The 22,329-nt window shown below is 44.5% G+C and overlaps 1 protein-coding gene across 2 annotated transcripts in view; it reads left to right on the top strand.

Annotated features, from left to right (window-relative positions):
• HLF (HLF transcription factor, PAR bZIP family member) overlaps positions 1 to 22,329 on the top strand; it is a 304,941-nt gene that overhangs the window by 185,516 nt on the left and 97,096 nt on the right. For both annotated transcript variants that reach the window (XM_069200025.1, XM_069200026.1), the window contains exon 3: positions 3,603 to 3,823. In XM_069200025.1, coding sequence (XP_069056126.1) covers positions 3,603 to 3,823 — 221 coding nt within the window. The remainder of the gene's footprint in view (positions 1 to 3,602; positions 3,824 to 22,329) is intronic.

The raw sequence follows: 22,329 nt of genomic DNA, 5'->3' as shown, positions 1-22,329 counted from the left end.
GCCCTAGGTTCCTCTCGGGCCACCAAACAAAATTTTGGGCCAGTCTGGAAATCAACCAGAGTGGCATTCTGGTCGTACCAGCGCTTCATATCTTCTTGACTTGCTTCCAGGTTCTCCTGGGCGAGCTTCCTGAAGTGATGTGTCTGGTTCCTAAAAGCCAGCCTGTAACTGAATACATCCTGGGGGTGCTTACTGGAGGCTTTCTCCAAGCCTTCCCTCACCAGACTCAAGGGTTTCCTGACAGGGTGGCCATACAGTAATTCAAAAGGGCTAAATCCAAGACCCTTTTTGAGGCAAATCCCTGTAGGCGAAAGAAGGCATGACAAGAGGACGTCCCACTTATGCCTCAAGGTGTCTGACAGGCCCGTGATCATGCCTTTCAAGGTGCGGTTGAAACTCTCAACCAGACTGTTACTTTGGGGGTGGTAAGGAGTGGTGATCTTTTGTGTCATCACACACTCCTTCCACAGAGACTTCATATAAGTAAAAATGAATTTGGTACCCATAACAAATACCGCTTCCTTGGGGAGCCCCATGTGGGTAAAAATACCCATCAATGCATGTCCCACCACAGGGGCAGTGATTGATCTTAAAGGCATGGCGTCTAAGTACCGGGTGGCATGGTCCAACGAGACCAGGATAAACCTGTTGCCCATGGCTGTCTTGGTGATCAGCGGTGAGGATTGGACTTGTATTTGTACTTGACATACAGTGATTAAGGTCTAACAGTGCAGTACCAACTTTATGCTTCTAGACAATGCTGCACTCTTTAACACTGCCTGATCAGCACCTGATTCCCCATGCAGCTCACCACTTTCCGCTACACACACCACTGAAGCATCTAGCACATTTGTCCCCCTCATTCTCACAGGATCAGGTTACAAGTTATTTTTCCCCTCTGCTTCCACTTGCCTCCAACTGCACCGGATTGTTGGTTCGGTCATTTACCTTCAACCAGTTTGGGAGCACCTTCCGTGAGAGTCTTAACTTGCTAGAAGTAGAGCAGGCTCAATCACCCACCCCTCAAATCCTAGCTCTTTTGTCATTCAGGAACAATAAATATTTGCCCTGACTTTATTCATATTCCAACCTATTCCCAATGGCAGTGCACGAGAGAGACTTATGGAGAGAGCAGTCTTGCACCACTGCTGCAACCCTACTTGAGGACCAGCACCCTAGCCATTTACTGCTGAAACCCATTACTTGATGAGGGGCAATACCTCAAAACCGGTCCCAGTAGGCTTATTTCCAGTACAGGGAGGACCTGGCCTGGCAGTTCAGGCTGGACTGTTCCCATGGGGAGCAGGGCCAAGACTGTTTTGCATTTGGCTGGGTCCAAACTGGGGTGACATGGTTAGCAAAAAAAGATGGATTAATCTCAGATCTGTGGCTGGGAGTAAATGTTTGATATGTTCAGCATTCCATCCATCATCTGTTCTTTTTGCTTTCACACCCACTACTTAGCCCATAAGCTTAGGAGCTATAAGGTCGGTTCTGCTTATTGCTGCTATTGCCCTTTATTCCTCAGGGGCTTTCTGAAACAGCCCTCTAGCCATTCTGTTCCAGTTTACATATTACACATTGGAGAATCTCATTGCATTAAAGGTATCAGTGAGCCCTAAACAGATTTGGTTAGACATTTAATGTATTTTATCCAGTGCGATTTATGCACTATAAAATGTGTTATTGCATGTGGGTCAAAACCAAATGCTTAAGTATTTCACGATTAGGGCTGCTTGTCTGAGCCAACTACTTTGGATGCACACCAAACAAAGAGGGTCATTACGACCCTGGCGGAAGGCGGAGAACCGGCAGTAAGACCACCAACAGGCTGGTGGTCTTACCTTGTGGAATTATGACCATGGCGGTAACCACCATGGTCATCCGCCGGTTCTCCGTTCCGCCCGCCGTGCTGGAGACCTGGGTCTCCAGCTCGGCGGCCATCACTATACCGCAGGCGGTATTTGGACCCGGCTTACCGCCGTGGATTTCCAGCGGTTTGAACCGCCATGAAATCCATGGTGGTAAGCACTATCAGTGCCAGGGAATTCCTTCCCTGGCACTGATAGGGGTCTCCCCCACCCCGACTCCCTCCCCTACCCCCCCACCCCACCTGCCACCCCCCAAAGGTGGCAGGGCCCCCCTCCCCACCCTGACCCCCAACATCACACAACTCACACACACACGACACGCATGCAGGCACCACCAACACACACACGCACACACCCCGACATACATGCCAACATCCACACACCCACAGTCAGACACGCACACCCACATTCAAACATACTCGCACACATCCATACAGACATACCCACAGACACGCATTCATTCCCAAACACGCATCACCCCCACAAGCATACACACACTCACACACCCCCTCTACATACTCAGACGCACACCCCCATGCATGCACACAACACACAACACCCCCCCTACCCCCCTCCCCTAACGGACGATCGACTTACCTGGTCCGTCAATCCTCTGGGAGGGGACGGGAGCCATGGAGGCAGCTCTGCCGACACCACACCGCCAACAGAACACCGCCACGGCGAATCACAGGACGTGATTCGCTGGGCGGTGTTCTGTTGGCGTGGCGGTGGAGGTGGAGCAACCTCTACTTTCCCGCCTCCCGCCAGTATGGCTGTTGGCGGCTCTCCGTCCGTAAAGGGATGGAGAGCTGCCAACGGTCATAATAGGGCGAGCGGCAAACCGCCTGCACAGGCGGTCTTCCGCACGGCGGTCCCTTGGCGCTCTTGAAAAAAGACCACTGAGGTCAAAATGACCCCCAAAGTGTTGTATTTAAGGTTTAAGGTGTTACATTGCCTTTTGACTTCTTTACCAAGAGGTGATGACAGCTGTTGATCACTCAAAATATTGACCATAGATGCACTTTGATGGAGGAACTTGACAAAAATCTTTTATTCTGCTGCCCTCTGTATTACATACTTTTACCAGATGTTTGCTACCTGTTCTCATAAATGTGATCATTTGTAACTGTTGGGTAATATTACTCAGGTAGGCCTGGACAAAAGTGTAATTACGCCTACAAAGTTTTGCTGGGAAAGTGTAATTTTACTAAATTTTCATGGAAGTTTTTTTAGATTTAATGCTAGAAACTTATGAGTTTGCACACCTTTGATTTCTGGCATGTAACACTAACACTTCAACCTTATCTTTATGTTGTTTTTAAAGAAATGTTTGTCTCTATAGTGTTTTTTTTCTGTGAGCATCTTAAATTAGCTAGATGATTATCATAAATCATCTATTGATTGTGTCCTTTCGATTTCATTGTGCAATCAACTTCTGCTGAATTGTGTTTAAGGGCAACGTGTGCAAAAATTAAGGAGTTCTTTTTTACTCTTAGATTTATAAATTGATATATGCTAAAGTGTTATGTTTTATAATGTTGTGATCTATTTAGCAGTCCACTTATTGTTTTTATTTTTTATCTTTGTTATAGTCTGAATTTTAACTAAATGTGTGTTTTATGTTTGTGAACTCGGGGATAGCCATATTTCTACTTGTAAATAATATTTTCTGTTCATTGGATGAAATATCTACACTTTGTATCCTGTAACACATTTTTAATTTTTCTCCAGGTCAAATTTTGTCTTCAAATCGTAACACACCAAGTCCCATTGACCCGGAAACTATCCAGGTGCCAGTGGGTTATGAACCAGACCCAGCTGATCTGGCTCTTTCCAGCATTCCTGGGCAAGAGATGTTTGACCCACGCAAGCGCAAGTTTTCAGAAGAGGAGCTGAAGCCTCAACCAATGATTAAAAAAGCACGCAAAATATTAATTCCAGATGATTTGAAGGTAAATTGGAACTGGTATCCAGGATGTTATGGCTAGCTGACAAGTATTCAGTTTGCTTATGTGTGACACTTGCAAATGTGCCTATGAGTGACATTACTTTGCCTTGGATGTGACACATCAAGTTTTACATTATATCAGGTCTTTACATTGAATAAAAAAGTGAGGTAGGGGATATCTAAAAGGCCTACGTAATTAGAAGTATGGCTTAAACATGTAAATTAAATTTCCGTGATTCTCATAGTGTTTCACCCAACTGGTATTTTGTTTCCTTTCTGATTACAGTTATTACATTTAGACATATAGTACAACAACTGGCATACACCTAAAACTAGCCAGGACTATAGGGTTTGTCAGTGGCTGTTAGCTGTTTAAAGCAAATGAGTAACAACAATATTTTTTGCAAATAATTATTATTGAAAATGTATCAATTCTAAAATTGTGAGTCTGTGAAAAATATATTACTGAGGGTCGTGGAAGGGGTAGTAGGCTTCAGAGTGTCCTGTTTTGTTCACTTTATGTTAGACATGTGCATCCTTTTTCTCTCCACATCTTTTCCATCTGCATATCTTACACCATATCTCTTTCCTTTTTAGCATCCTCTTTCCACTCTCTCCTGAATGCACTTCCATCAAATCTCCTTCTCTTCACTACCCCTAAAAACACAGGGCATGCAATCACCTGTAAGACCTGCATTTTCTTGTACGTTCACCCTGTCCATATTTAGTTTTTTAGGTTAAAGAAAATGTTTGTTAAATATGTATACTATTATAACCAAACAGCATAAAACATTATTCTTAATAAATATCATACAACAAGACATTACTAAAATCAAAAAGAAAATATGAAGAAAGGGGGAAAGAATAAGAAAATAAATGTTTACATGTGAAGATTATATCATCACACAAATGAAGTTCATTGCTTATAACGGTAAGACTTGGAGGCAGATTATGGCCCTCATTACAACCCTGGTGGTCCGTGTTAAAGCAGCGGTAACACCGCCAACAGGCCGGCGGTAAAAAAAATGGGATTAGACCACGGCGGAAACCGCCAACGTAGACAGCCACTTTAACACTCCGACCGCCAGGGCGGTAGCAACAAACACCGCAGCAGTCACCCCCAACAGACAGGCGGAGGACAATGTACCACCCACCCTATTATGAGAGGCCAATCCGCCAGCTTTCCCGGCGCGGTACCAACGACATCAAAACCATGGCGGAAACAGTACATCGAATGGGAACCACTCATCTTTTGACACTCCACGAAGAATCAGGACGCCATGGAGATCCTCCCCATGTTGGTGTATCTTCTCATACACCAGGAAGTAGAAAGAAGGCGGCGGCGACGACGGTGAGTACTGCACCTAGCACACAGGGAAGAGGGGAGGGAAAAGAGAGTGACACACACACGCAGCACGCATTACCCCCACCCCCACCTTCACCACAACAACATACACACTAACACATCCAACAACATTACTGAAACACCCCGTCACCCTCTGGAATATCGCAAGGACAAAAGGAAATGAGTCTAACCAGTGTTATACTGGAACATTCAAATAAAGCAATATAATTTTAAATAATCAGCATATACAAAATTTTACATTATATACAAAATGCCGTACATTGTCCCTTGGAAATGTCCGTGGACCAGTGGTCCCAAAAAGCATGAGCGAGGCCCACACATGACACCTGCCTCAAAACGTAGAAAACACTGCAGGGGCATCAGGTGGAAAAAACACAGGCACCTCAGGGAGAAGGGGAGGGGGGCACCTCATCTGGAAGATGGTACGACGCCACTGCCCTTCGAGGGGGCTCCATGCCCACTGCCTGGTCCTGGGGAGTGCAAAGCCACAGTCTCTCAAGTGAGTGGTTTGCCCACTACTTGGTCCGGGGGAGTGCAAAGCCTCAGTCTCTCAAGTGGGTGGTTTTCCCACTGCTTGGTCCTGGGGAGTGCAAAGCCACAGTCTCTCAAGTGGATGGCATCTTCCACTGGTTCTGGAGGGGGCATTGTGCCCAGAGTGCTTGATCCTGCCAAGGATAGGGGGAGTGGATGCATCTCTCCACTGGTTCTGGAGGGGGCATTGTGCCCAGAATGCTTGATCCTGGCAAGGATAGGGGGAGTGGATGCATCTCTCCACTGGTTCTGAAGGGGGCATTGTGTCCAGTGATGCAGCACCTGGGGTGTTGCAGATAACATCCTCTCACCTGGGTGTCTGAGCCACGAGATGTACATGGAACAGGTAGCATGATACTCCATGGAGGCAGAGCCACATTCCAATCCTGCGACGACTTATGCTGCAAACTGCTGGTAGTGCCAGTGCTGATGGTGGTGCCTCAAGTCGCGTGTCCAGGGTCCAGGACATCACCTGCAGCCTCGGATGGCTGCCCCCTGGGGATGCTGCTGACGTCCGATATAGTGGCACTGGTTGGGCATATGGCGGTGCAGATGGTGGTGGCTGCGGCGGAGATGCTGCTGGTGCTGCCCATGGTGCAGGTGTCTGTAGTGGTGGAGGGAGACACCAGACCGTCTCCGGCAGCCATGGATGGCTGATCCCTGGGGAGGATGCTGCAGACTGACATTGTGACAGCAGCAGTGCAGGTAGCAGTACAGGTAGCAGTGCAGGTTGCGGTGCAGGTGGCGGTCATTGTGGCAGTGGTGACCGTGGTACAGGTCGCTGCCATCTCTGAGGAAATGGTGGCCACCAGCCCCTCACCAGGAGGCATTGTGCCCTGAGGTGACTTCCCTTTGTCTTGTGTCCCTTAACTACCTTGGCAGTCACTGCTTGGACATCTCAAGATCTACAAATAACGGCAAATATAATGACTCACCTTCAGAAATAAGAAAAGGATGATGTTTTGAAAATAATACAGTATGCTAAGAGTGAAAGCCTGAAAAATTAACCACTTCCAATTGCTTAGACCATTTAGGTTTTATAAAAGACATGAGGTTTTTTGTTATCCTATAAGAAAGCTGAGAGGATAGAATATATTTTTTTAAACAAAGACTAGGAATATTTAGAAGAATGTTAGTGAGATAGAATAGGACTATTGGTACCAACATCATGTTTTGAATATCCAACCTCCCCCACCAGGATAAAAATAAGGAATTCCATGGAGATGTTATGGATGACAGTCTCAAGAACCCCTTTCACGTTAATAGAAACAGTCTTTTTTTTAAATCAGTGAAAACCAAAGATGAGATATTTAGTTTTATCTAAATTCCAATGAAAATAAGAGGAAATAAAATTTGAGTGAAAACACCATCTATTAAGTGGAAGAATTTTACATTTATCCAGGTTTAATTTACAACCTGAGAGAGAAGCAAAATGAGTGACTTCTGTCAGAGAAACTGGTAAAGAGTTTTACGGTTTAGACATGAAAAGCAGAATATCATCTGTATATACAGAACGTTTCAACTGTTTGTCATATCTGAACCTGTGGATGTTAGGATTTTGTCAAACTTCAGATAGGAAGGGTTCCAGGATGAGAACAAATATAGGCGACAGAGGAGAGGCCTGTCTGACTCCTAGGTGCAGTGAAAAAAGGTGAGGTGAAACCGTTTACTAAAATGGAGGCTTTGGTCAAGAGCATAGTAGAGCTACTAAATGGACAAACTATGGACCAAAACAAAACCAAGAGAGACAGATGAAAAAAAGGCCAGTTTATGCAATAAAAGGCTTTTTTGGTGCTAATGAGCATTTATTAGATTTGGATTTACTGAGGAGGTTAAAAAGTAATCTAGTATTAACAGAGATGTGTTGGCCTTTAATGAATCCTGATTGTCTTTCCCACTGAGTTTAGGGTGCATAAGATCAAGTCAAAGGACTTGGCAAGAATGTTGTAGTCTGAATAAACTATGGAGATTGGTCTCTAGTTTTTACAAAGTTCAGGGTCTTTGTTTTGTTGAGGTATTTGACAAATCAGGGCATCTTGAAAGAACCTCCAGCAGTACTAGAGGATGTGAAATGAAGAAAAAGTTGGTACCTTTTGGGGAATCAAACATTTGGAGAAGTGTAGATAAAATTATATTAAAAACCATCAGGACCTATAGCTTTACCTTTCTTAATGTGTCCAATGTCTTCAAGAGAGATATCAACTTCCAGTGGTGAAATATCTTTCTCAGTACAAGAAGCCATCTTTGTGGAAGATAAATAGTGTGGAATTTCTTCTTGGCAAGTAGTCAAGTCAGGAGTGTAAAGATGTTGGTAGTACTGAGTAAAATCAGTTAAGATATCTTCATTTTTGTGGATCATGGTGCCATTGTTACATGAAATTGAATCAACTTTGACTTTATCTTTCTTGATTTATAGATAATTAGCGAGAAGCTTTGTTTTGACCTCTGTAGTAATTAGCACAGGATTTAAGAAAAGAAGATGCAGCATCTTCCATTGAGAGATTATTGAATTCAAATTTGGCTTTAGTGCAATACTGGCATGATCAGATTTCAAAATAGGACCAATTTCTGCATGTAGAATGTGTTGTGACTTAGGCTTGTAACAAACAAGTTGTCAACCCTGGAGTGGGGAAAATGGACAGGTGAGATAAAGGCATATTCTTGCGATCCCTCCATAATGTTAACTAATGGAGAAAACATTTAGAAAATGGATACTAGAATTATTAGTTGGAAATGATCATCAAAATGGATACTAAAGTTATTAGTTGGAAAAGATCATCACCTTATTAGGTATTTCAACAACTGTTGTGTAAATTCTTCAGGGCTCAACTCATAAAAAATCATTGCCGATACTTTAGCAAAAAAATTATTGTTTATACTTTAGGGAACGCAAATTGCCAGCTAGAAAAAAGTCTGAGTTTAAGAATTAGGCCCTGCAGCATAGGAGTTGTTCCCTCATTACAGTGCTCCATGCAGGAGGTCATAAAAGCGTTATAGTAGGTAACAGCTCAACTCTCCTCCTTGGCTGCTCCAGAGCTCCTCAGAAGACAGCCATCTTCAACCGGCTCCAAGCCACGTCCCCGCCTTTTCAATATTTTGACAACTGTGTACCTCCTTCATACACATTTGCACTAATCACTGCATTGCTGCCTTTTCAGTAACTTTTGAACCGTTTGAGCTAGAAATATTTTTTTAGTTAAAATCTGCAGATTATACTACAGATGATGGATTATGTGGCCAATGCAGCAAATCTACAATTATGCAAACAACTCTATGGCTGTACAATCACATAATTGTAGGGGCCCTGTCTATAGCTAGTCTTCCCCCTTTTACAAGGGGGAAGATCATCAGGAGGAATAGTTCATACTGTGAGTTCTGAAAGAAAGGCTGAAATTTATCAGATGAAGAAGATGCTTGTCAGAGAAGTGCTAGCAGAGCCCACCTGTTGTGCTTTTCCATTTGGTGAAAAGCACCATCTGTGTAAGCTTCCCTTACATAGAACTGGCATTGAATGAATAGAAACGGTGCAAGCAACCCTCACATAAAACCATTGCAGCAAAGACAGCTGTAGCGTGCACACTCACACAGGCACATACGGACAAGTAATTAGAACATCCCACACAAAACAAATTATTCAGATTAAAGTAAGTAATATGTATGATCAATTTGAATAAAAACAGCTTCAGTTGATAGAGGCATTTGCAGATCAGGAAATTATTGTGACAGAGATGTTAGAATATTTTTAAATCACTTTTCAGCAGTAAATATAATATAAACAAGCATTTACAATGCAATGGGTCTCCTGTTTACTCGAATTAAAGCTATTAGCTTTGTAAATTCCTAAGTAGACTTTTCTTACCACATAAACTGAAAAGTAAAACAGTTTCACATAAGTGAGCAGACGGCCGCCATCAGCGCAAAGCAAACACACAAAAGGAAACGGAAGTTCGCTCACAGTGAAACATATTGGCAAAAGTGCAATTATCCATGTAACCGGCAAAAGTGCAAAACTATCCATGTAACTGGCAAAAGTGCAAATATCCATTTAACAGGGTCGATGTCATGCAAAGTGCTCTACTTCTGCCAAGTGCGATCACGCTGCCTACAAATTACAGAGAAAAAATAGTGCAGAAACCACATGGAAAACATACAGTCTTGTATGTTTTCAGTAGTTGGCTGGTGTGCTTGAGGCGGGCTAAACACCGGAAAAGGCATGATGTGTGCATGCCTTTCACTAATTGAATCAAGTGAATTTTAAAAGGCAAGCCCAAAAACCAACCAAACAGATAGGCCTGACATGGGTGGGTAGTTACAAGCCCACTGAGAGATTACACCAGGGACAGAGTGCCTTGCGCTCGACCCTAAAAAGGGAGATTTCCCAGTTCATGCCACTAAAATTGTGAAGATGGTCATTCACCAATATTACCTGTTAGCAACAAAGCTAATGTAATGCCTTGCTGAAGTAGGGTTAAGGTGGAATTCTGAATTAATGTTGACATTACAGCATGTCCCCAGTCCTGAGTTTACCTTTCATAAATCAACATGAGATGTACTAGTTATTTTTTCAGTGTACGTTATCCAAGACTACAGGTTCCAGAATGCAATGGCATGTGAAGGGAAAGGCCAGAGTTGTAAACAAAGTGGTCTGCTAGAATGGGTAGTAATAGATCCCCAAACCTTTCTGTCAAAAGATATGAAATACATTCTACTGCAAAAAATAGCATGAATATCTGTTGAAGAACTTTGAGAGATATCTGATGCTGAATGGCTACTGTCAGTAAATTAGGTCTTCGAGTTGCTGCTATGAATCCCTGAAGCAAAAATATGTTTCCTTTTATTTAAGTATTTAGGTACTACTTACTATAAAGTTGAGATGCAGTTAATTCATAAACAGATGGAGCAGGTCAAAGTAATAGGAAAGGCACGCAGAGGAGAGTTGTGTGGTGAGTAGGGTGTCATGGGGCACACATGTTTTTGTCTTAAATATTATAATGATTTTTTTTCTGTTCCTAAATTGCCTGGTATGACAGCAGCGGCGTGGGAAGGGTGCCACAGGCCTTAAGGCAAGCAAGGGAAATATTTCCCTTGCCCCTCAGGTATTAAAAGTCAGTCATAATTAGGATGCAGTGGGCCCTTAGGATGCGTTGGATCCTTAACACCCCTAGTATTTGTTGCCACTGGTAACTGGTGCTCCCACAGGAAACTGAAATTGGTTATTAAAGTCAAGTCAGCAGTTGCAGAATTTTGAGGTTCCAAAGATTACCACTCGGAGAAGAAAAACCTTTGCGTACTGGCGGAGCATTTGGATGGGTATACTATTCATCTCAGAAGCTTAGCATCGTTTGATTACTGTTAAATCTGCATGCTAATTTATATTAGCTTTTTAAGTCTCAGTTTGACTTAATACAGTGACGGCTGATCATGTGCAGCGGTGCATAATGGCTGCCTGTAGAGGCACAGAGGTCTGTAGCTGAGCTCCCGTGGCCATCTTTCTGTGCACAGACTATAACTGATTCTGAAGGAGGAGGACGAAGGTGACTGTCAATTTATCGCATAAACTTGGTCCATTTTGACTGTTGTTATTAAATAAAAGTCACCACTTACCATGATCTGGGGTCAGCAGCGCTAGGCTGTCTAACATGTTTGTGAGCAACAGTCAACAAAAGACCGGTGACTTTCTGCAGCGTGATGAGGACCAATTGCAGCTAAGAATGTAATGTTGTGTAACGGTCTTTTGGTCCACCACTTGACAGTCCTGATATGCCACAGAAGATGGAACTTGTTCCGATCGGCCGGGGTGTTAAATAAAGGTGGTGACGGCTAGGCAGGAGCATTCCCTTCCAGTGTACAACAAGTCCAGGTGTTAGTAATCAATTATCAAAGTGGGCAGAGAGCGCGTGCTCACTATTGTAATGTGAACAGTGCTCTAGCGACGACTCAGACCCACATGTGCCTGCTCAGAGGCCAAATAGTGGTGCGGCCCGCTGACAGCGTGACAGGGGTGGTGAGCCGGCCCAACAAGGGGCAACCAGTTGAGGCAGAGGTCAGGCCACATGAGTGGACACCCTGTACTCAAGAGAGGACACGGGGTGAACACCGCCACTGATTGCAGCCCGGGGAGTCGTCTGCAACCAGTGCCACAATTCAAGTACATGTGATAACAGTGGGCAGCACACATGGACAGCACGTGGTGACTTGAGGGTAGCAGCAGGCCTGCAACAACAAACGCAAAATACAAGGGGGCACAACAATAATGGCCGATGAGCTGACACCCGCTCTTCACCAAACGTCGCAACACACCATAGTAGGTGCACTCCCACCATTTAGTGAACTAGCAGATCCTGCCACAGCGTCACCCAGCTCGAAAGTGGGATTCGGGCCCCTGGAGAACTATTTTGGGCCACCCGCGAGAGGGACGGTGCGATGAAGAGGCCTCTACTTCTCCACTTCGATGGAGATGAAATAAATAAACTCTTTAGACACTTGCCGAACACAGGTGCCTATGACGACTATGGCACGGCGGTAAAGGCTCTGAACTTGCACTTCGACCCGCAATTTAACCCAGATTTTGAACGCATTAAACTACGGCAGGTGCAGCAGAGAAGAGGTGAATCTAGTGATCAGTTTTATGCCCGGCAATGTGAACTCACTAGCACCTGTACTGAAGATGATCAACAGAATGAGGTGCGTGCGCAAATAATACAGGACTGCAGGAATAAGACACTGAGAGGTCTGATATTGAGACAGCCCAATATCACCTTGGAAGTAATCCATGTCATGGCACTGTCCCATGACCTGTCTGCAGCCAGAGCGGCAGAGAGGGATATAGCGATGTCACACCTGACAGAGAAACCCTTGGCAATCAAAACCAAACTTGTGGATGTGGTGCAAACGCAGTCGACAAGGAGGAAGCCAGGGCAGTATGTCCCCACCAAGAAATGGAGTCAGTGTGACTATTGTGGAAGGGACGAACACAATCTAAGGGACTGTCTGGCTCAAGGAAGGACATACTCCAATTGCTGGAGACTTCATCATTTTGCAGCTGTCTGCAAAGGGGTGCGAGAGGAAGAGGAGATGCCCACCAACACGAGCGGTGAAGGAACTGTCACTAGATGACGCCATGGCACGTGATGATCAGCCAAGATCACGCTGCGCCCTGGAAGATTTCTCACCCAAGGAGGAAGATTAAGCGGAAGAAGAGGTGTTTCTAATATCGTTCACAAACTAATTAAAGAAACAGTGATGGCCATAGCCCACGTGCATGATCCAAGTGGTGGAGTCTACCATCAAAGCTCTCATTGATACGGGAGCGTCGGTGAACGTGATGGGAATCCAACAGTACCACCGACTCTAGCCCCGACCACTACTGGTCCCCTCAACGACAAAGATATTCACGTATGGGAGCCGCACACCCCTGCCTTTAAAAGGGCGCATGACCATGAAGGTTAACGCAGAGGGCAAGGAAATCAACCCAATCTTCCATATAGTCAATTGGGAAGTGGACACCCTTCTGGGTAGTCAAGCGGCGGGAGAGTTGGGACTGGTCTCGTTTGCCAAGAGCATAAGGACATGCCAAGTAGATGAGATCTTAAGACAATTCCCAGAGTTGTTCACAGGTCTTGGATACAGCAAAGCACCACTAGTCAAATTGCATATAGACAAGGCAGTGAAACCAACTGCCCTGAGGCACCGAAGAGTACCATTTCATCTTAGACCACTAGTGGAACACGAGCTGGCCAACCTAGAAGATCAAGAGGTCATTGAGAAAGTGTCTGGGCCCACTCCAAGGGTGTCGCCCATGGTGATAGCAGAAAAACCAAAGAAGCCCAGAAAAATCCGACTCTGTATTGACATGCGACTTCCCAACAACGCCATCAGGAGGGAGAGACACACTACCCCCACTATTGATGACATTATTGCAGACCTCAATGGCTCCAAGTTCTCAAAGTTAGACCTAAATGTCGGATACCATCTACTGAGCCTAGCAGAGGAGAGCCGGTAAATCACTACGTTCTCAATGCACCTTGGGTTACGAAGGTACAAACGCCTGAGCTTCGGTATCTCATCTGCAGTCAAAGTGTTCCAGAATGCCATCTGGCAAATGCTGTCTGGTTTGTCAGGTGCCAAGAACGTCAGTGACGATATACTAATTTATTCTGCCACTGCCCAGGACCACCATTGGCATCTGAAGGCGACCCTCCAACGTCTATCGGAGCATGGGCTCACCCTTCATAAAGACAAGTGTGCCTTCTTCGAAACGTCAATCGATTTCTTTGGGTATGTGTTTAACCAAGAAGGGATCCAAGTAGACCAAGAAAATCCAACGCCATCATACGGGCCCCCGCCCCGCAAACCGTGACAGAAGTGCAGAGTTTTCTAGAGATGATGACTTATTGTGGCAGATTCATCCCCCAGCTGGCTACCCTGTTGGAGCCACTCAGAGCCCTAACCAAAGTGAATGCCCCCGTGGGCCTGGGGAGGCCGAGAGGAGCAATTGTTCCAGGCGCTAAAGGAGGCGCTGCTGAGTGAGACCACCATGGCTTATTTTGACCCCAAAAGAAGAACGGAGCTCGTTATGGATGTGAGTCCTGTCGGACTTGTCACGGTTTTGGCCCAAGCAAGTGAACCGGGCCACTGGGCTCCCCTGCCGTACACCAGGAAAGCGCTGAACTCAACCGAACAGCGCTACTCGCAGATCGAGAGAGAGACCCTAGCTGTCAAATGGGCGTGTGGTCATTTCCACCTGTACTTATAGGGGAGGCCCATTCGAGCCGTCACTGATTACCACCTCTTGTCCCGGTGTTCAAGGGAACTGCACCACGCCCGCCTCCCCACATCGAAAGGTGGGCCATCCTGCTCCAACACTACTGCATGGAAGTGGTGTATCAGCCCGGAGCCAAGAGCCCTGCGGACTTCCTGTCTAGACACCCGCCAGAGCAGACCCAAACGAGTGGTGAAGACAAGGATGACACCGAAGCGCATGTGTAAGCGCTGGTGCAGGGCAGCTGTCCCAAAGCCCTCAGCACCCAAGAGATCTCGGAAGCCTTTCTGGAAGATGAGGTGTTGCTGTGGGTAAAGCAAGTGCTGGAAGGGTGCCCGTGGCAACAGTTCCTCCGGAACACACACAACTGGGCCACGTCTGAAAGAGAACAGCTAACAAAGCTATGGAGGGTCCGGGTTGAACTGAGCTTGACGTCAGAATGCCTCCTCCTGCATGGACACTGATTGGTCATCCCACTCCAGTTGCAGCAGAGGGTCATTCAGTTGGCACACAGTGGACATCTAGGGATGATCAAGATGAAAGCATGCACAAGGGAAAAGGTATGGTTCCCTGGCCTGGAGGGAGAAGTTGAACAATATGTGCGACAATACCCAGCCTGCCAACTAATGACCGTTCCTGATGTACCTGTCCCGATAATCACTGAAGAGTCTTGCGCTATCCTGTGGTCGCAAGTTAGCCTAGATTTTGGGAGTTTTCTAGACAGCAGGATCACCTTGGTCCTCGTAGACAAATACTCCAAATATCCCATGGTGGAAATCATTGCATCCACAGCCTTTGCCCATGTGGGTCCTGCCCTTGAGAAGATTCTGGTGCTGTTTGGTCTACCAGACGAGATAAAGATGGACAACGGTCCCCTGTTCCAAGGAAGCGAGTTCCAAGAAATGTTGAGGAGGCTGGGCATTAGACACCGGAATATCACGCCGCAATGGCCCCAGGATAATGGAGAATTTGAGTGGTTTATGCGCACGCTCAATAAGGTTCTCAGGATTGCGGTATTAGAAGGCAGTGACCCAGACCTCAGCCTTCATCAGTTCTTCTGGGAATACAGAGGGACCCCTCACTGCACCACCAGCCAGGCTCCCTAGTCCCTAATGCTTACTGGGCAAAGGCAGGACATCATTCCCACATCTCCTGGGTGTCAGCCTGCCCTCCATCATCCGGCACAAGCCCAAGCCAGGAGAAAGCAAGTGAATGACAGGGCAAGCAAGAGAAGACGTGCTGTGTCAAGGGACATTCATATTGGTGATCAGGTGATTATCAAGGACTGGAAACCAGGTTAGAAATTCCACACACCCTATGAGCCGGGGCTATGGACTGTAACTGGAGTGTCTGGGACCATGGTGACCACCAAGAACGGAAGAGACCAGGTAACTTAGAACAACTCCTGGTTTCGGAAGGTGACTTGTGAGGGCCCCTCAGATGGGCAGGATAGCGAGGAGTACCTCCAGGATTGGTCCAGAACTGGGGGTCGTGGACCAGAGAGTGAGAATGGGTTGCCGTTGGCTGATGGACAGAGTCCTCCAAGGCAGCCCGTGACCAGCTTCCTGACGGCTGTAGATGGTAAAAGCCGGTCCCATTCAGGAAGGTACAGCCTGAGGCCAAATCCCCCACCTAATCAAAGACTCAAAGACTTTTGTATGTAGTTGAACGTTGTGGGTATTTTGATCTAGTTGGGGAGGGATGTAATGTTGTTTTATGGTCTAGTGGTCTGCCACTAGACTGTCCTGATATTCCCCGGAAGACGGAACTAGTTCCAGTCAGCCGGGGGTGTTAAATAAATGTGGTGACAGCTGAGAGGGAGCATTCCCCTCCGGCATACAACAAGTCCAGGTGTCAGAAATCAATTATCAAAGTGCGCAGCGAGCACGCGCTCACTATTGTAATGTGAATAGTACAGAGAGGATTACAAGGGAGGCTTGACCAATCCCAGACACGTGGTCACTGAAAGCATTCTGATATCTTTCCATAACAGCCTCACCTCTGACTGCCTGTACACACAGCAGCACTGCAGGATAAGAGTTTCCACTAGCTGTAGATGCACAGCGGTGCTGAGAGCACCCCAAACATTGTAAAACATAGAGAAGAGTCTTAATTGTGTGTCTAATTTATTTACGTGCACTGCAGTGCGTTAGGTTAATCTGCGATGTGTGCGCTTGGTAAAGCAGATTATGAAAAACTTATGAAGCAAAAATTTTACGATTTCTAACCTCCGAAAATGTCTTTTCGATTGATGTACACAATTATTTCAGGGGTTACATTTTTAATTTAAGTTGTAGGAAAGTCCTCCTTTTTGCCCTGCTCACCCCCAAACGTTTTGGACAGATACTGGTGGTTACTGACTCTTGGCTGTGCCCTGGGTACTGCTTACCAGTCCCAGGACCAGTGCTCTGTGTAAAGTGGATATGCAAATTAGGCTAATTATAATTGGCAATATTAACCTACCTATAAGTCCCTAGTATATGGTAGGGCATGTAGGGTGATGGACCCCAGCATAGGTAGTGCACCCATGAGTGCACTGCTAAGGTGCTCAGTGTCATTTTACAGGCTGGCCTGCCTTGTTGGCTGCTTTTAAACTAAAGTTACTTAAAAATTCGACTTTGGAATTAAAAGTACTTCCAAAGTCTTAAAAAACTACCTTATTTTTACATATGAGTCATCCCTAAGGTGTGCCCTAGGTACCCCTACGGTTGGGTGTCATGTAACTATAAGCAGAGACCTTATAAAAATATTTTTACAAGCCCTGGTGAGGTAAAACAGACACATTCGTTTTTCCCTCATAGGCTAGAATGAGGAGACTTTATTATGGTTGCAGATATATATACTTGCACATGGGTGTTTGTTTGCCAATAGCAACACTGCAATAATGTGAGAATTCTCATGTATGCTTTTCTTTTGATAGGATTATAGCATATGAATAATTTCTAGTTATATTGGAGCATATAATTGTTTATATGTGATTGGTTTTTATTCCCTACTTGCTATATAAGCGTGTTTGAGTAATTGATATTATATATTTACACATTAAGATCCCACTCTTTGCGAGATAAATGTTTAAAAGTTTAATGTTTTGGAATATAACTTCGGGAGTTATAAACACATATACACAATGGAATATATATTCAATAACAGCCCTGATGAAGTCGTGGGGTACACCCCTGGCGAAAAATATGTTGGCGGGTGAGTTCCTTTTGGTCATCTACAATTAATAGCTGGAAAATTAAAGAATTGAAGGCATGTTCTCCTTGAAACATCGACAATAAAAATAGAAGAACTGTGGATATGGTTTTAGGCTTTCTGAATTTTGGATGACAATAATATGTACATTGACGCACAACAGATTCAATGTTTGGTTGTGTGCCTTATATAAATGTATACTTTTTTTAAAAAGCTCCATAAAGGGACCGTTCCGCCGCGGCAACTCTTGCTGGCTTGCCTCAACCATGACCCTGCCTGACTTACAGGTTCGTCCCAGTGAAGAAAATCTCCAAAAAAGTAACTAAGTTGACCGGGATCTTCCAGGCAGTGTATCCGAAGAGGGCTCCAAGGACGTCAGATCAAGATTCAGGTATGCCACAGTCGAAGGATTTTCATCTCGAAAAACGACTAAGTCCAAAGGTAGAAATCTCCACCGTGGGCAGGTATCCGAGGAAGAGTTCCAGGAGGTCAGATTGGACTGGCGACTTGGTCCAGCTGAAGAAAATCTTCAAGAAAATGACTAACTCCGAAGGTAAACTTTTGACCGAGGCCTCCTGGGGGCTGTAGCCGAGCAGGGCTCCATCGCGGTCGGCCTTTGACTTTGCCCCAGTCGAGGTGCAACCAGATGACTAGATTGGCCCCATTCGTTTCTCAGCGCTAAAAAGCATTAATTCTTTAAAAATTCATATCTCCGGTTTCCTTTATCCCATTTTATCCATTTTGGTGTCATTTTAAAGCTAAAACTATTTCCTATTTGTATAAATTGGTTTAGGATTTTTAAACTGTTTCCTGTGTTTTATTTAATTACTCTTTTGTTATACTTGAATGCTTTACTCTTTGTCTCCTAAGTTAAGCCTTGACGCTCGTTGCCAAGCTACCAAGGGTTAAGCTAGGTTTAATTTATTGAGACCTAACTGGACCTAAATGGAGGTTAGTGGCCTATTGCTAAGTGTAGGTATTTATCTGCCCTTACCAATAACCCATTTCCCAACATAATTGGCATGTTAAATAATCCATTAGTTCTGACTTATAACTGAAAGTGTCTGGATAGTTCAACCCAGGCAATCACTGACCCATATGTTAATAGTCTCAAATTCACATCATCCATTCTCATTCACTCACCTTTGCACTCCTGTATCTGTTCATCCACCCATTCACTCGCCTGCTCACAATATCATGCACATAAACTCATCAGGAGATAAAGAGGCCCTTACAGTCATCAGTCAAACTTACTGGTTTGTTGCAAGTATGGGAGGAGTGTGATGTTACTATTGCTATTGTTGGTATGTGACTTCTGCTTCCTGATAGGATTGGGAACGTGCATGACTACTTGGCTGTCAGAGATGTGGAGTGCTGTCCATGCTGTGAGACTGCTGCTCTGTCAGTGGTGGGACAGGGCTGTCAGTAGTTTGTGATTGCTAGCCAGGGAGGGGTGGTAAAGAGTTACGCTTACTGTGAGACTGCTAATGTGGACGAGATGTGAAAATGCTGTTATCAGTGACAGATTGCTACTCTGAAAGAGTGTGAGTGCTGTCAGTAGTGTATGACTACTAGTAGGTGACTGGTGTGGGAGTGCCTCTGCTAGTATGTAACTGTGATGAGTGTTGGAGTGCTATTGATAGTGCAGGAGAGCTAATATGCAATTGTGTAAGAGTTTTTCAAATAGTGAGTGACTGTTACTCTGTGATGGGCGCAAGAGTGCTTCAAGTAGTGTTTGACTGCAGGTATGTGACGGATTTGAGGGTTACTGTTGGCTTTTAAGGTGTTTTCCTTTTCCACCTTAAAAGGCTTCAACAGTTCCCTTCATGCTTTCAATGAGGTCTTGAGTAAAAACAGATTACTTATTTAATAACAACTGGGTATTACTCTTGAAATAACATTGACTCAACTGCTCCTAAGCAGTCCTCTCCATCTCCATGTGAGTCTTAAGGGTATGCTTTCCCTAATAAGATTGCCAAAATATGGATTGTCAAAATATCCTTATTATCCGTTGATTTAATTTTGAGAACCCTTGTCCATTGATTGCTTGCAGGCTGCCCATACCCACTAACCATAAGCACCGATCACTGAACTCCACTCCATGTGTACAACCAGTTGTGTTTACTAGTGTCCCTAAAAAACAGTTGCCCCCAGGGATGTAACTAGGTCAGTGACATTCTGGGAGTGTGAATCTCAAATTTCCCAACAAAAAAGAAGTGGGTTTCGGGGTAGAGGTGTGAGGTGACCAAGATTTGAAATTGACTTTCCCATGAGGGACAGGGCCAGTACTGATTTCTATTTAGTGGGCTTCTGTCTGGAGTGGTGCAGTGGATGAAAAACAATGGGTTTGAATACTATCCCAAGCGATTGCCATTCATTAACCTATTTGCAAGTATTCATCCCATCAGTTTTTGGGTATTTGATTGCTGGTAGTAGGCCTGGAAACTTGAGACTGGTGCAGTTTTCCAAGTCTACTACTGATAATGTTTGTGAGTTCCAAAAAGCAATACATTTGCACCCACTCAAGGAGTACTTCTATGGGTGCAGTTTCATTACTTTAATGGTAAAGTGGTCACTATATATATTTCAGATAAATTCCCAACTGGGTCAGATTTATGTAGACGGTCACTCAATTCGTATTTTCATAGAAAGTCTCCCTAATAGCAGTTATGTACTCAAGTTTCAAATTAAAGGCCGTTCTAGTATAATGAGAAGCGTAACCGGCATAGTGTCATATATTTATTTAAGATTCTGATCCAAAAAATGAACAAGTTAAAATCTCTTAGTGTAACAAGAAAGACAAGAAAAATCAACACAGTTATAGCATTCCCAATTCAGATCCTCAGGCCCAGCTACAAACCCAAGAATGCAATTTAAGGGGTATCGCACCCCAAAACCCCCTACTGAAGCTATGCCTCTGCCCATCCCACCTGCACAAGGTATTTCTACCTGGAACCTCATGTTTCCGTTCATGTACAACACAACAATCGTGAGTCCCTTGCCATGGAAACACTTATTTTAAAAATATTTTGTCTGCACATAGTCTTCTTTATCTCTGCAACAAGAAGCTTTGAAAGTAGAGTTGTCAAATCAGTGCATATAGGCAGGGCTAGATGTTTCTAGTTTTTAACTTTTACAAATCATTTTTATCAAGTGGCTTATAGTCCCATTTATTAAAAACCGAGTTGCAAATGGAGGAGGGTGTGTTAGGACAATAATAGGTCAAGCCGAGCCAGGGGTCTGGCTTGCTCTAAGGGTCCATGCATGAGCTATGCTATAAACACTTTTGGTATACATATCATGCAACAAACATAATGGAAACACATGATACAATCTCTTAAAATAAAAAAGAAGATATTTCTTTAATATGCTGAAGCATTTGACATTAGTAAATCAGATTATATCAATGCATGGACAGGCACTCATTAAAAGTGATAGTTCTAGAAACATTCATTGCTCCCCCACAATGATAATGACAATGCCACTTGTGAACTAAGAGGTAAGTCAGTAGTCATGTACACTCAAAACTAGACTCTTATTATAGATGAAGCAACATTACAGCCTATTAAATCAAACATTAAGTTGTCTGTACAGCACACATCCTGAACTCAAATATTTAAAAGTATGTTCATATGTGATAACAAAAAAGGGGGCTCTGTGAATTAAACTATTTGCCTGGGATCTCTACAATTTGGACAACCTGGAAAGCCGGTATTCATTCCATGTTATCTAGTTTCACATTGTGAAATTAAGCAACCAGATAGGTATCTCTGTCTCCCTCTTTCTCATTTGCATCAAAGGTGACTGTGTCAGTTTTTCTAGTGTGAGCAAGAATGAAAGACAAAACAAAGATAGGAAACCTAAGTAAGGGCTCCTAGGCGCAGCCTTCCAAGTTAAGAATACATTTATTTGGGGAGTGTCACACCACAAACACTCCCACTGGAGCTATGCCCCTGGTTATACTAGCGAACAGAGCTTCAGCCCTCTCCCTCGGGTCCCTTAGAGTTAACAGACACTAATCCTCTGCTACAAGACTATGGTCTCACATGAACAACTTGCCAACAGTTTCTAGCAACTGCTTTCTCTGGTTGACTCTAGTCCTAGTGTATCAACCCCAAAGCCATCCCAGCTCTTCATGTACATGCCTGCGCAGTGCACATCTGCAGCAAAGTGCAATTCATCAGCACATATCCAGTATAGTCACCACACTATCACAGGTCACTCCCACAGCTGTTATCACCACTTGAATGAGGAACATCATATGCCCTGGTCACTGCTGTGGAGAGATAGGGAGCACACTAAAAAAGCTTGGTCATTTTTTTGTTTACTGCAAGATGCACCACTTCCAGTTCACTCTATATTCCTCAGTATCATTATGTTTGGACATGGTGCCCACCTCAGGGGTAGCAATTCCCAGGGGAATATTATGTTTGTCACGTACTGGTGGCATGCTTGTGCCCTGAGTCTTTGAATCACAAAATTGTATAACAGCATACTTCCAGGATCCTCCTGCATGGTTTGTGTGGTGACAAAGATGCCATCCGGTAGTCTACTGAGTTGGGTGCGGACAATCCAATCCGCAATAAATGACAGGGCTGGGTTTTGTAGAGTGAGTATCATGCTAGCAAACATACAATCTAGATTCACTCGCTGCCTA

This window comes from Pleurodeles waltl, chromosome 7 (assembly GCF_031143425.1).
Source record: "Pleurodeles waltl isolate 20211129_DDA chromosome 7, aPleWal1.hap1.20221129, whole genome shotgun sequence".
Taxonomy (NCBI): Eukaryota; Metazoa; Chordata; class Amphibia; order Caudata; family Salamandridae; genus Pleurodeles; species Pleurodeles waltl.
Note: the sequence above shows the minus strand (reverse complement) of the source record. Positions and strands in the feature narration are given on the sequence as shown.